General features: G+C 36.1%; 2 protein-coding genes across 2 annotated transcripts in view; one reads left to right on the top strand and one right to left on the bottom strand.

Moving 5' to 3' along the window:
* Positions 1-3,552: 3,552 nt before the first annotated feature.
* Positions 3,553-8,773, bottom strand: LOC109034478 (dolichyl-diphosphooligosaccharide--protein glycosyltransferase 48 kDa subunit). The gene is made up of 6 exons (XM_019047662.2): positions 8,535-8,773; positions 7,291-7,455; positions 6,782-6,918; positions 6,051-6,239; positions 5,182-5,475; positions 3,553-4,084 (listed from the first exon to the last, which is right to left on the bottom strand). Exons 1-6 carry the CDS (start codon positions 8,695-8,697, stop codon positions 3,698-3,700), a joined length of 1,335 nt encoding a protein of 444 aa, XP_018903207.1. The 5' UTR covers positions 8,698-8,773; the 3' UTR covers positions 3,553-3,697.
* Positions 8,774-8,827: 54 nt separating this feature from the next.
* LOC109034472 (RNA-binding protein 42) overlaps positions 8,828-15,589 on the top strand; it is a 63,560-nt gene continuing 56,798 nt past the window's right edge. The window contains exons 1-5 of the mRNA XM_019047643.2: positions 8,828-9,003; positions 10,641-10,810; positions 11,337-11,634; positions 13,061-13,419; positions 14,251-14,445. Of these exons, the coding sequence (XP_018903188.2) occupies positions 8,951-9,003; positions 10,641-10,810; positions 11,337-11,634; positions 13,061-13,419; positions 14,251-14,445 (1,075 nt within the window). The 5' untranslated portion in view covers positions 8,828-8,950. The remainder of the gene's footprint in view (positions 9,004-10,640; positions 10,811-11,336; positions 11,635-13,060; positions 13,420-14,250; positions 14,446-15,589) is intronic.

Here is a 15,589-nt window from a genome sequence, read left to right as displayed (position 1 = left end):
CCTTGCTGGAAACAAGAAAACCCTCTCTTCAGATGTGTGTTTATCAGTAGCTTGATGCCCATCATTTTCTATCAAAACATCTTCTTGAAATGGTGATGAATTGAGGAGATAACTCCAGTATCTCTCTAATCTGAGCAGTGTAATATGCAATGTGGAATTCCTGCCAAGAACACCGTATGAATATTCAAGAGTTGCCAATTTTTCCCTCAAAAACGTGTGTTTGAGGAAAGTTGTTCATATTTTTCCTTAAAATTTTCAGACATGCAAGATTAAATTGCGAAGAAAATTGTCAGAAAATTTTAGAGAAAAATATTCACAATTTTCCAGTGAGTCCAGTTTCATGGAGGGAAATATGGCAACGTCTGAAAGCTCATGTGCCGTTCTTCCTTAGTACTGCAAATTTAGAGAAGTTTCTTTGCCGCTCATTGTTAGTGTAAGTACTAGGTTACACAAAAAAGCACTCGATACGTTGTAGCTTTCTTTAATTAATAGGTAAGTTAAACCTTTCCAATTTGGATTGTTGCTCCAAAAAATTTTCATGAGACTGCAATACCTCTCCCCCCCTCCCCCTAGCAGGCTCAAAGAGGGGGAAGCACATCACCAAAATAATAAAAATTTTAAATGGAGCCCTCCCCTCCACCCATTGTAGCTTTATGAGTAAAAAGAACAAGAAAAAAGAAAACTTTACGGAAAAGTTGCTGGTCTCTTCCTGTCACTGTTTAAAAAATGGCGGTTATAGTCATAAAAGTAGAGGGAAAATCTTGAGGTACCTTCAAGTGCAATAGAGATAAGACAGGATGCATCTATAATATAGCTTGCTTCACCATCATCAATGATTCTACTGACTGCTGGGCTCCAAATGGAAATCACTCGCCACTGGAAATTGTTGGAAGGCTTCATCACTAGTTCCGAAAGCCTGCAACATTATGAGAAGATATTAGGGAGTGAGGTCCCAAAAGGGCCTCTTGGAAAAAGCTTGACAAATAAAACCAACTTATTTTCATTTGTTTCCAGTGATGTCTCTTTAATGATTTTTTTTTAAAATGAAATTTAAAATAGAAAGATGCCTAGAGTTTCTGATAAAAGCATTCTAAAAATTCAAATGAAAAATGGGTAGTGGAGCAAAAACATGTTTTCTTTTCTCTTAAAAAATACACAATTTTTTGCAACACAATCATCACTGGGTATTTGTGGGAATGGGGGAAAGGACATTTGTGACGATTGCCAAAATCAAAAGAGTGATCTACCACTGCACAAAGGTTTGGTCTTAGAATATAGAGAGCAATTTGGCTTGAAATTGGCGAACCAAACTGAAGTTATGACAGTCTGAAGTTGGGAACTGATGACAGTTTTTTTGAGAGGAGGTGATTTAAAGTTTTATTCTGCCATGTCCAGGCTAAGGTAGCCTAAAATCAAAGCGGCTATTAACATTGCCAAAAATGAACTATCCGCTTGGCCACATCGTTCAAAATTATGTGTGTTTAAATGAAAGATGCCAACACTGTGAATCTATTTTTCCATGAATTTCAGTTGGTTTTTCAAAGTTTTATTGATTTAATCAGCATTTTGGTGCTCTGATTTTTGGATTTTCAAAGTTTTGGTAATATAATATTGGTAGGTTTTCCATAAATTTACCTCTAAAATCTGATCAAATTCCTCCAATGCTTCGCTTATGGACTTGTTTTCATGTGATTCAAATCGCAGAGCCAATTACAAAATTGACCATACAGCCCCAATACTTTTTGCCCGGCCATTTGTGGACTGACCATTTTTAGATTGGTCGATGGCTTCTCTGCGTAAGATGCGAATGCGAGTACCCGCTTTGATTCTAGGTCACCCTAGTCCAGGCCTTCAAATAGTCAAATTGTAAAGCTATTTCACTACATCTATGGGTAAAAAATTGTTTAAACCACTTACAGCTCACACCTTTGGGTCTTAGAAAGTGTTATCCATTAAAGCTCAACACTGACTGAAGTCAGCGTTGAGCCAATTTGCTTCCGGACAGACTGTAGTGGCAAAAATTCATATCATCCAGCTTGATAAAAATTAATCCTCTGAAAACATAGGTAGTATCTTGGCACTAGAGGCCATTCTCTTATGGATAGTCATTTAATCTGATTTCTCATCATTCTTATCTGCAGCTGCAAGATTTACATGGGCCACTCTATCTCCTGGACACTCCATAATCAATTATATCTGAAAAAATTAAGAGGAGTACAAATTAAATTGTTCGATTTAAAATTGAAACAAGAATGCTTTGAAAGAAAGAGGTAACCACATTTTGCTGTTGAATTGAACGATAATATGGATTGAAAATTAAGCATAAGTGAGAAGGTTAGAGAGGATGCATTTCTTCACTTACAAGCCAATTCGCCTCCGGATAGACTATGGTATCAAAAATTCCACAAAAAAAAATCAGATTTACTTAAATCACTTCACTGAGTGAAAATCTATAGAGAATCAGGATCTCATAAAAAATATTTACTTGATAAATTGTGCTGCCAAGTTGGAAATATGAGAAATGACAAGCCTCCAAAATAAGTAGTGACATCAGTTTATATAATCACTTCGTTATTTCAAGGTTACAAACAAGGTTTTATTCTGTAAAAATTATTCAAAATATTTTTGTCATTCGAACATACCAAAAATATATCAGAATTTTGAAATAATAAAACTTTATGGAATGACAAGGCAATTATTTAAGCTGATAGGTACTCTGCAGGGACATTGAATAATGAAATAACACTTAAGATCCTCTTAAACCTCACCAATTTCTGTTCGCAAACTTTCAGCTTCGTTAAATTTAGCAATGCAATTGTCATGATCTTGGGTTCAAAATAGAAGCTCTAAACTCTGAAAATATCTGAATACTTACATAATCTAAAGCACTGGATCCCCACGTTGTTTGTAAATTTACATTCTATGAATTTGTGAAGCAAACAATGTAAGATTAGAACACATTTTTTCTCAAAGTTGCTACAGATCGTTTGATAAAGAAATGACAGGAAGTCTGCATTTGAATTCAGAAAACAAACATTTTCTCAATCTGGGCATTACCTTCCGCTTGGAAAAATATATTATCATTAAGAACACATTTTCATGCATTTGGATATTTTGACACAATTTGGCAAAAATATTTAATTCAGAAAAAAAAAATAAGTATTAGATACGTGACAACAATATGACATGTACGCCAATACATGCACTGCTCAGTTTGCGACATCGCAAATTTTTTATTGTACATAATTGAATTTTCTACAGGATGATTAGGTATTTTATCATTATGATTGCAAAAAATATTTATTGATTTTTCTTTGCCTTATGTAAAATATTTTTGTAGTAAATATCTATGAAATTTTCTTACCACAATATTCCAGTGTTTTGAGATAACCTATCGGTAAAATGAAGGAGGAGCGGAAATTTCAAAACATCACAATGCAGAGACATATTTTTGCAGTTTCATTGTAAATGTATCAAATTATTTAGTATTGTTGAGTATGTAAAGTATTGTTAAGTATGTAAAGTATTCTTAACTACATATGTAAATTTGTTTCAAAATTGTTCAGTATGTAAATTTAAAAAAATTAAAAAGAACACACATTTTTTTTAAAAACTTTTAATTACAAAATTTACAAACTTAAAAAAAGTGGTTGCGATTCAAAATTAAAAAATATACAAATATGTGAGACCAATTAGCTTACTCCTTTTTGGATTTGATTTCATCCCTGTGATGTAAGAAAACAATACTAAAGAGGAACACACCGACCATCATAGAAAACGCTGACGTGTAGTAGGGATAGGCACTTGGTATGAAGCGCTCGTATTGTGTATGTTCTAAGGGCCGCACAGAGACAAGGGTTGAATTATGGATGAAAGTGTAGCCCACCCGAACATAGTTCACCTTGAACTGGAAAACTCCATAAATATCAGGAATCTTGAAGACAACTTCGTACTTTCCATCAGCTTTGAGAGGCAGAGATGTCCTGATGAAAGGATCAATGCGGACAAACTCCAGTTGAACATCTTTGGCATTGTGTGGCACCCATTTGTCTCCACTTTTCCTCTCCAATTCCAAAGTGAATACCTGGTTCGTAAAAAAATAATGGTTAAAGAGGCAAAAAATCGAGATAAGATATAAAAAAAAAACAATGAAGGAGGTCACAGGTTGAAACAACCCCAGTAGTACATGACATATTTTACGAAAAAAACATTGTAAGAAACTCGTAAAAAAAGTGGGAAGTAATGTAGAACAAAAAATAAATACATATGCAGTACTTTTTACAAGAAAATTATGTACGGAGTATAAATGACCTCTCTCTATTTCTTAAATCACAAATTTTTTATGTAAAATTCTTAAACTCTTGACGATTAACGACTCATTCACAAGTTTTTTTCGCGTACAATTTTCAAACTTATAAAAAATACCAGTAATATATTTTTTCTCCAAGTTAATTTATGAAGTGTGCTGCTAGGGAAGACAATATTTGTTTCATGATGTATTACATTGTAATATATATACATCATTATTTCAATGAGCCCTCCTACCTTTTTCCTGCTGTCAAAAAATAACTATCGGCAGAGAGCATTTGGGGTTGGACCCAAGTCAAAAAAAAAACCTGAAAATGAAAGGGAGGTTGGGTACATACCTTTTAGTGTCTACACCTGTAGTATTACATTAGCTTTTCCCACAATTTGGTGATTGGGAGAACGAACGAACTACGAATGCAGGCAAACTTTTTAGCCATTTTGCACACATGCTAATAACTTTTGCTTAAGTTCTCCCCCGCAGCATAAAGTCTCTATTTCTCTGTAGTTTGTAGTCATAGAGTACGCAAGGAATATGGTTTACGTTGCTCCTCTTCTTTTGAGAGAGAATCTCTTCTTACCAGGTATCTCCATTTCACTGCTCCCTTATGATGCAATTTTAGATTAGGTTGGTAGTTCTCAAAATCAACAATCAACACAGATGTCGTGATGTCTTGTCTTGTCACAGATGTTCTTTCAGATATCTTCTATTCATAAAATTGTTTTCTTAGAGATTGTTCTGATTCCTTGAATGAGAGTAAAAAAAAACAGGCAGTTGAAGGTGTCAACCTCCTGTCATTTTACAAAAAAAGGGGGGGAAAATAAAACTTAAGAAACTCCTAAAAGAAAAACACTTAAAAAACTAAAAACAATTACCGCTGTATCCATGATAGTATAGGCTGGCGGAGGAGCAGTCTCGCCCAATTTATGATGAGAGACTGACTTGACTCGCAGAACACCAGACTCAGCAAAGACCCACTTGCTTATCGCTTCAGCAACTTGAGCATTTCCAGATACTTCATGGCGCTGCTTGCTTTGAGCTTTCTGTACAGGTGAAGTGAATGCTTCATCGGAGAAGAAATACAGAGATCCAGAGAAGACAACTCTAGCATTGTTTCTTGCTTGCAAGGCAGCAATCAATAAAGTATTCTTTCCAATGGCATGAGGATACTGAAAAAATAAGAGGACAAATGGTGGTAAAATTGGTTAAATCACACGGGAAATTATAAAGGCTATTACAACCTCACTATAAGTCTCTTGATTTATGTATTACTTGTGATTGCACTACATGAAATGTTTAATTATGATACTACTAACTTATTCTACAACCTGAGAATTTTTATCTTGAAACTTCAAGACTCATACCACTTTCAATTATTGAGCTTTTGGGGTCAAACTTGCTCTAAAATTTCCAGCTTTTCTCCTGGAAGTTAAGATCCCTTCTCACAGAACCAGCCACATATCGACATTCAATGTCTCGCCTCACTAATTAAAGTTTTAAAAACCTGCCTGTAGAAAGTGAGGGCTTTCAAACATGACAAAAGATTCATGGTATAGGATACTCAATAAAGAATTTACTAAATACTTAGGTACCTTAAATATTTTTAAAGTCAATGGGAAAAAAAGGTCTTCAATTTTTCAAAAATTTGCTTTCTTTTCAAGGTCTTAGGATGGGTACAATTTCCATCCTTGGCTATAAATTATGCATACTAAAGCTGATATCTGATAACTGCAGTGTTACTTACATCTTTGATAGGCTGCGAGGGATTGTGACAATATGCAGTGCTATCAGCAGTGAGAAGATGAAGAATCAAAGGGTTCTCAGAGTCTGCGATTAAGCCAGTACCTTCGTACAGAAGTGGAGGAATATCACGAGATCCGATGATTACGGGAGAGTCAATTAAGTTCTTCGGATCAGCAACAATCAAAGAATGCTAGAAAAGGAAAGACAAAGAAGAAAGTAATACGTCATCCTAGATAAAAGCACTAGAATGTTGGGATGGCATCTCGCAATTGTAGAAACATACATTTTCAGTTATTAGTTTGTTCCAGTCTCTTCCAGAAATCAAAGAAATAAATTAAAATATGAAATTAAAAATTAACAAAAAAAGGCTGAGACAATTTTGAGAATTGGATCAATAGGTAGTATGATAAATTTTTACGAGTCTGCAAAAATAACTTGATGTTAAGTTGACATCGAGGATGGAACCAAGTTCCACTAGTATTTAATTTGATTATGCGTCTGACTTGTGGATCAAACTTCAGATTTGATTGATGTCCTTGACGAAAACTGGCACTTTTCTTAAATTTTATTTGTCGGAGAATATTTTGCGAAAAGCCTGAGCAATCAAATTGAATAGTTCTTGCCTTAAAAAAAGGCAGCATCATTGCATTGGGCAAAGCAGTGGGAAGTTTCTTCATCTAGCCATACAAGTAAGCAAAATTTATTAAAAAAAAATTAGGCCTGTCATCTTACTTTTCCAGAATCTTTGATGTCATAATTAAGATGGTCTATCACAGCAGAGCCTTCTTCATCAATTTCAAATCCACATTCAGAGGCTAGTTCTCTTAGTAGATCACCAGTTGATGAGCTGCCAGCCACCAACACATTACCTAGCATAAAAAACAAACAAAATAATAAAAAAAAAAAAAAACAAAAATCAAAAAGAGATGCAGGAAGACAACTCTACAAAAATCTCTCATTACAAGAGAAAATCACTATCATTTTAGAAAATTGGTTACCTACTTTTCAAATCTCAGTACCTAAATGCACCAATGAAAGGTTAATTATTTTTGTGTGTTTGCTGATAGTATGTGCATGACTCCTTAATTTTCCTTTATCTACAAAAAACATCTGTAGATGTGCGTGCCCGGTTTATCTTCCATCCGGTTTCCTTGACATCTTCCATGCTACGCCAAGCTCATGGACTTGACATAAATAAAAAATGGAACTTAAGTAGGGGAATGAAAAAAATAAGAACTTACCTCCATTATCAATAAATTCTGTGATTGTTTCAACGCTCAATAAACCACCAAATTCTTCAACTGTAGGAGAAAATATGATGAGATTTTGATACAAAAACTCTCCATATTTTGACAAGACTAAATTTTGATCATCAGCAGATTTGAATGTCAATGAATATCCTCTGTCTATTGAGAGGAAAAAAAAGAACAAGAAAGAGCAAACTTCAATTATATTGATGATGGTTTGGTAAACGGGTATAACTAGCAAAGCAGATGTATTTAATGGTAAGTAATGAAACTATAGGTATTTTAGCAAGAAAAATGATTGAAAGCATAGGGGATGCAAGTAGTTCAAGGCCTCAGAAAATTCTGAAACACCTCGGATCTTTGCAGGAAGGTCAACACAATGCGCTGATTAGAGTTTTCTCTGGTCTTTTCCTTGATTTGCAATTTTCACTGAGATATTTGTGTAAATTTCTATGTTTTACTATTTTTACCACACAAAGTTAGGCCTCTTAGCAAGTTTGTTGTAGTGACTTTAATTTAAATACTGATACATGTATTTTCTCTTATTAATAAATGAATCTGATGATGATAAATTGTATTGCCTCTGTAGTGCTGTATTTTTGTTGCAACAGAGAAAGCGTTCTCTTGCAGTATGTTTACCCTTCAGGCCCCTATAACTAGATTTATATTTCACCTTGTGGAATTCTGGCTAAAGTCATCACTAGCAATCTAGCTAAAGTTTCTTTCACAACAAAGCCACTGTATGAACAGAAAATGGAAAAGTGTATTCTGACTTGCATCTTTAGGACGACAAAGACGAGAGGTTTGAATCCTATGAAGAACTTCCCTGCAGGCATATCGACAGTGTAAGTCGGCAATCACATAACTCGTTTGCGGTGTCTGAAAATTTCCGCCTCTAAGTTATTTTTTTCAAGTAGAGCAAATTAACATCATGCCTTGAAGTGTTTACAGAATTTTCTTCGCACAGAGAAGAAAAATCAAGTCAGTTTTAAAGAATTTCTGTTGAGTAGTTCACCGTTTAAAAAATAAATTATGACAGGAAGTCTGCGACGTCGCAAACCGAGTTATGTGATTGCCGACTTACACCGTCAATATAGTAAGAAACAATACTTGTAATTTATTATAAGATGAAAGGAATAGGGACAAGTAGCATTAATTTAAATCATTAATTAGATTAACAGCATTAATTTAATTAAAGTGTTACCGGCGAGAAAATTGAAAAATCGATGCTTACTTACCTTTGAGAGACTTGAAGAATATTGAGTGAGTTTCTCGAATTGAAAGAGTATCCAGCAAGACGAGAGTCTTGCCGTTGTTGGCTTGAGCAGAGCATGAAGTAGTGATAAAAATACTAATAATAAAACCGATAAATACAATAATATTTGAAGTCATTTTCGGCATTTTTATCACAGACAACTGATATCGGCAGAATTGCTCGCGTGGAGGTTATGGTTGTTGTTGATAGTGACGTGTAATGACGTCTGACGTCTAACGAGTCGGCTGGCCAATCAGAACAGACTCAGAAGCCGGTGTTGTTTATTTACGTTTTTGAGTGAGTTTTGAGGTTAAGAAAGCATTTCCCAAGTGAATTTTTTTAAAAAAACTGTTTGTGTATTTTGTGCGTCTTTTCCCCCTAAAAGTTCTACTTGCCACCATGGCGGGCGTAAATAATGATAAACTGAAAATGATGGAGGATGAAATGAACAGGTTAGTATCTTAATTTTGTAACCTTGTCCTTGCACGAAAGATTTATCTTAGTGCGCCCCTCAATTATTCGCATGTTTTGGTTACCGGATCCTATTATAAGGGGTGTAACTCGATTCTTATGAATGTGAGAGATAAGTGGTGCGTTGTGAAACTCACCGTGAGCTCGTCGGAGGATCGTTGAGCAGAAAGCACGGAGGATTAACCCATTCGTCTCCTATGACGAGTATACTCTTCAGCGCATGCCTCTGACATATCTCAGCTGGCGAGTTAACTTGCGTCATCTGTTTGCGTTGCGATGCTTGAAATGCCATCTATAGGAAAAGTGAAAAAACACGACCAAGAAAATTACGTAGCAATGCTGACAGATGCTACGAATTAACTCGTCAACTGAGATTTGTCCCATGCATGCGCTGACGAGTATACTTGTCAAATGAGGCGAATGGGTTATTCGATGATTTGTCACCACTTAGCTGCATTGTCGCAGTAATCCGCCAGATATTCTTGATTATGTTGCCTCCGATAAAAGGTGAGAAGTGAGGATGTAAGTTACGCAGACCTCACCTCTGTGTAGTCACAGGTATGCTCTGCAGCTGCATGACTGCGAGAAAACAGAGACTTGGAAACCAGTTTGGAGAGTAATGTAGCAGGTCTCGGGGTTATTATTCCAGAGTTTAATAACATTTGTCAAAGAACCCCGCACAGAGGATGGGGTCAGCGGCTCTCTATGAAAGTCAATGAAACTTTAATAGATTGATATAAAGTCATAACTAAGGGAAAGCCAAAAAATTAGCTCACTTTTGCGAGTAGAAGCCGAGATATTCGCGATTGAACCCGAACTATTTTCTGTACGGAGGAGGTAAATTCTCCGTGTCGCCTTACCTTGCTTGAGCACTTCGACCAGGAAACCCCCTCTCCCCACCAGGTAATTACGATGTCGCATTGTTTACACTCGCTCCTTTCATTAGGACGCTCCGTTCGGGCTGTGCGACATGGGGTTCCCTGCTTCTCGCACCTCTACTGTGCCGGCGCCGCCGGCAAGTTTAATCTGAAATGTAGTTGCTGAAACAGATCTGACAGATGCGGGGAGAGGGAGGAAGTACGGTATTCGCACCGGCCGGGCGCATAAGCACCTATCTTCACGTGAGTGACGAGAGGTCTGATCGAGAACACCGAACAACGAGAGGAGAGGGGACTCGGAATTCTCCCGCCATGCTGCGGCATGATAGAAAATAGTCCTGATTCAATTGTGAATATCTCGGCTTCTGCTCGCAAAAGTGAGCTAATTTTTTGGCTTTCCCTTCATTATGAACTTTATATCAATCTATTAAAGTTTCACTGACTTTCATAGATAGCCGCTAACCCCATGCTCTGTGCGGGGTTCTTTGCCCGAACACAGGACTTCATAATTTTACTAAATGTTTTGCCTTTGAAGCTGAAGTGGCGATTCTCTGAGACTTCATCTCAATGATGAGCATTTGCGAGTCACATTTAAGTTTGTTGCGGGAATTTTAAGAAAATACTGGTATCCAATTCTTCACTTTACTGCAAGAAGTACTTTCGCCCCAAAATTATAAAATAATTTATCATGGATTTAAGCTTTTTTGCGACCTAATTCAATTCATTTTGTATTTTTCTAGGTTTGAAGAGGAAATATCAATAGTTCCTCCTCCACCACCTCCTCCACCATTCATTCCTGCTGCTGTAGCCAATCGCATGGTTATTGGAACCAATACTTATAACCAAGTTCAAAATCAACTGGATGCTATGCCACCGAGAATGCCTTTTCCCGGGCCAATGGATCCAATGAGTAAGTGTCGCAAATTTTTTATCTTTTATCTCAATAATTGAAACTAATACTTAAACTTATACTGGTACCTACCCTTCGTAGAGTCTATTCTGACGAATGAATACTGAATCTCATGCAGAGTTTTTCAATAGAAGAAAAACAAAAAATTGAAGGTTTGTGTCAAATTTACTCAGCGATGCACTGCTAATTTGTCTGATCTAATTTATCGACACTAAATTTTCATGTGGATAGAGCACCCCGGGAAAGGGTAGAATCCAACTAAAATATAGTGAAATAATCCATCTGAACAAAAATAAGGCTGGTAGGTAAGCTGCATTTTTTACCTTTAATTTTCAAAAATGCCAATATTTTAATAATCTAATGTCTTGAAGTCAGCCATCTTGCCTGAGCAACATTTATTAAGGAAGTACTCCCCATCCTCTATAGTCTTTAAAATTGAACCGATTTGAAAAAGCTTTAAGCTTGATCTTCCTCAGAATATATCAAATTCATAACACTAAGCATTTAATTTTTCTGATGCCCTCAGGTTTACCACCTGGACCACCTGGGCCACCGAGACCTCCTATGGCAGGTAATTTTGGTCCTGGTCCTCCGCCGCTTTTTCCACCGGGGCCTGGTCCCATGGGTTTCCCTCCTAATTTTCCAGAAGGACCTCCAATGATGCCTCCAAACATGCCTCCCAACATGATGGGTCCGAATCATGGACTCCCTGATATGATGGGACCACCCGGTTTTGGCAATGGACCCCCTGGTTTCTTCCCTCCTCCTCCTCCTGCTTTTGTCAAGTCTCAGATTGAAGAAAAGAAAGCTCCAGTAGTACTAAGGTAAGGGTTTTCATGATTCTTAATTCGAGTTTATTGAAGAAATTCATAGAAGTGGCATTTTTTTTTATTATTATTATAATTTGTTAGGTACTGTAGAATTTTTATTTAGCATCATTCAGACAGAAGATACAATTGGATTAAGAGACTTATGAACCTAAGTGTTTCTGACTTGACAAGATTAGCCTGCATGCATCTAGGCTAATCTAATCAAGTCATATCTAATAGATGCAATAATGCCGAATTACTAGTTCTAGCTTAATTAAATTGTCTGGAATGGATTTACTTTTTTCATAAATGTGAATGTTATTAGAGATATATTTTATTTCACATTGTTTAGTTTGTAGGCATTTAAAATTTTCTAGGATAAATCAATAGGAAAAATAAACTTTTGAAGTACGACACGTCATTCCTCAGTAAACGCTACAGTTTAAGATAATGAAAGCTGAGAAATTCCTGGAAAAGGCCAAAATTTACTGAAGCAAATGTAATTTCCTATTTGTAGGTAGTAGTTTGAATCAAGAGAATAGAGTATTTTGTAGGACAGAAATGTCTTTTAAAATGTATCAACAGCCTATTGGATTTTTTTAAAAGTTAATAATTTATTTTTCTTTTTTTTTTAAAAAAAAATTATGTTCTGTTTAACACTGTCTCAAAATATTATCTCTGGCAAGCCACTATTTGGTGTTTTTGAAATTTGAAAAACTGGTCATAGCCTCCTGTCAAGCTTCAAAGTCTAGATTAGGTGAAGAGAAATTTTTTGATGGTCCACTCCACAAAAAGCTGGGGGTGAGGGTTAAAGTTACGTCAGTGCCTCAGTCTATTATTTAAGAGTAGATTAGCTTTGGCAAGCCTGGGTCATTTGAATGAGCTAATATGCTGGCACCCATGTTTCAACCCCTCAACAACATCCCAAGTCAGCCACTAACTCCAACTCTCACCCACCACTTTTTATGACGTGGACTACAGGTAGACTTTGGTTTGTTTTAATGTCTTGTGGTAATCTCCAAGTAAAGATAGAAGGATCTCATGTGAAATGGGAAACTATTTTTGAGGCTAAGTTGTTCTCATAGAGTCATGCTGGTTGGTGGAAAACCAGTAAGGATCAATCAGGAAGGCCACTGTGGTCATCTTTCTGGACTATTTCGTTCCATTTATGCCCGCTCAGTGCGGACGCCTAATTTTTCTGTCAGGTACCTTGATAAGAACAAAACAATCCATATTTAAAGCAGAGAACTCATGCATTTAACCAGTCATTCTTTTAGAAATGTGTTACTGTGATGTGTAATGTAGGACCACAAGTTAACCTGAATCACTCTGATTTAACTGCAACCTGGAAGTATATGCAGCTGATGGTTATCTTATTTATTTTTTTCTTTCCATGCGCCCTATATTTTTGATCGAAAATAATTATCTTTTTTTCCCACAGTGGCGCACCAAAACTGTACAATGCTAAGTCCAAAGAGACAGACAAAAAAGACTCAGCGGAAAAAAAACGAGCAGGACCAGCCATCGTCCCTAGTCAAGTCATAAAAAGTGATATTGATGGCAAAAAACCGATGAAAAGTGTTCCAAAAACGTCTGCTAAAGAAATGGCAGCTGCTGTGCAAGCAAGTCAAACTGTTGTCACTCAACAAGCTGTGGATGTGCCTGCAGCTACCCCTGCAGCACCCGGCCCTAGTGCAGCTCCGAAGAAAAAAGAGAAAGATAATAAAAAGCAGAAGAAAGTAATTCGCACTGCCGGGGGTGTAACTTGGGAAGATAACACTCTGACTGATTGGCCTGATGGTAAGTTTGTCAATCTTCAATGCAGCATTTCATTACCACAATATTCTATTTTTCCCAGTCAAAGACAGCTTTTCTATAATAAATAATGGAAAAATCTTCCTTAAATCTTTGAGAAAAGTCCAGGAAAGTTGAATCAGTTTAAAAGCATTTTCGGTAAAATGTGTATGAAATGAGTATTTTTCTGCTCATTTTTTTTTTTTTTAATATAGTTCTTTTTTTCATCTTTTTAATCATGTCACCAAGTTAGGGTGTCAACCGTACAGAAAAAGTATAAGTACATTGAAAAAGTACCGATTTTGAAAACTTGATTTGAAGCATGGCAAGCGTAAAAAATTTTCCTAGTAAGGCACAAATATTATAGAAATTTGTGTTAAGCTTAACGAAAGATCGGTGGAAGTACGCAATTTTCATACTCAGTCAATGTCATCATATACCTGCAAAATCTCAGCTAAACTCTGCATAAATTAGTTCATTTCTCTTAACTTTCCTCTCTCCTTGAGTTCTAAATGCGTGTCCAATGAGGAAAAAATTAAGGGAAAGGGCAATGAAAAAGCAAGGGTTTAAGGAAACCTCTGGAAAGAACAATCTTTCGGGAAGTATGGAAAAGTGAAGAAAATGTCATGAAGAAGGAAAGATTACAGATGATGATGTAACAATGATCACGCTGCAAGTCCACAAGCTGTTGAATTTCTCATTTCGGAATCAGTTTCCAGTTTGTGGACAGGTACTAGCTATCTGCAAAGTAAGCTGATTGATTCCCTTCACATTTGCTGTATTTATATAAGTAAGCACTCTAATTAAATCCCTTTAACTTAATGTTTTTGGTTTCAGATGACTTCAGATTATTCTGTGGTGATCTCGGAAACGACGTAACCGATGAAGTCCTCATTCGGGCTTTTAGTAAATATCCCTCTTTTCAACGAGCGAGAGTAGTCAGAGATAGGAGAACAAACAAAACAAAAGGATTTGGTTTTGTAAGTTTCGCAGATCCTCAAGATTTCATCAAAGCCACAAAAGAAATGAATGGTAAGTTTCTTAGAAAATATTTTTATTTTTTGCCCTTCCTAATTGGTACTATGCATCAAAATGAAAACATACAGTGCTTGGGGTTTGCCAAGAAAGGAATTGTGCACTCAAAAGTGGAACAGCATAATTGAATCGACGTATGCAAAAACGTCCGTTGTCCAATATAGGGTTTCATAATTGCGGGGGGTTTCTTTTGTCCCTCGACTTTGATGAATAGGATCGATCTCTTTTGTAAACGTTTAATTACACTTAGGAGATTATTTACACGATTTTTCTACATTCCTAACGTCTTAAACCATCTTGTGTTGTTAATTTACAACAAAATTGTCCACTCAAACTCTAGAACACTGTCTTGGACATCGGACGTTTTCGCATACGTTGATTTAAGTGAAAAGTCTTTAGGTGGATTTTTTACAAATACTTAAGTTGAATTTCTTATTTTTTAGTAGGTACTTATTGTTCTTGGCAGCAGCTGGAAAGAATTTTTACTTTTTAGGACACAAACCACAATTTTTGTGGACAAACTTTGTAAGTCAATATTTAGCAGCGAATACGTAAATTCTGCAAATATTCTGGCAAGGCATGCTCTAGGCATGCATAAATAAATTGTATTAATTGAGTTTGGTAAATTTTGCATAAATTTGATGATATTTAAGAGCAGTATGAATGGAACAAAAATTATATATTGACAAATGGTGAGATAATACACATTTGTGATCATTCATGGAGATGAGTTTTTGACAGAAAACTTCCAAAAGTTTACACAAAAACCATGGTATCATGTTTTTTTCATGCATGTGTCAATTTTTTAATTGAAAAATTCGTGCTGTAGACTTAAAAGCTCAAATGGTTTTTTCGAAGAATTGTGTTTTCTGAACTGCAAAGTTCCAACTTCAGTTGGTCAGAATTTTTATTTAGCTCTACATTTTTTAGTTTTTTTGTGCCCAAATGTTCGCAAAACTTTTGACAAAACTTTAACAAAAAGAGGCCTAGAAATGGCCATCTTCGATTTTGCTGCAGTTTGTAACAATGTATAGCTCAAGCATAGCCAGGCTGCCCCTCAGCTTTTACTAATGGGCTCCTGCTACTGAACCCTCCAAATAATTGTCAGGAAAAGCCTACTGATTAACATCAGCGGTATTAG

This window comes from Bemisia tabaci, chromosome 3, assembly GCF_918797505.1.
Source record: "Bemisia tabaci chromosome 3, PGI_BMITA_v3".
NCBI lineage: Eukaryota > Metazoa > Arthropoda > Insecta > Hemiptera > Aleyrodidae > Bemisia > Bemisia tabaci.
Note: the sequence above shows the minus strand (reverse complement) of the source record. Positions and strands in the feature narration are given on the sequence as shown.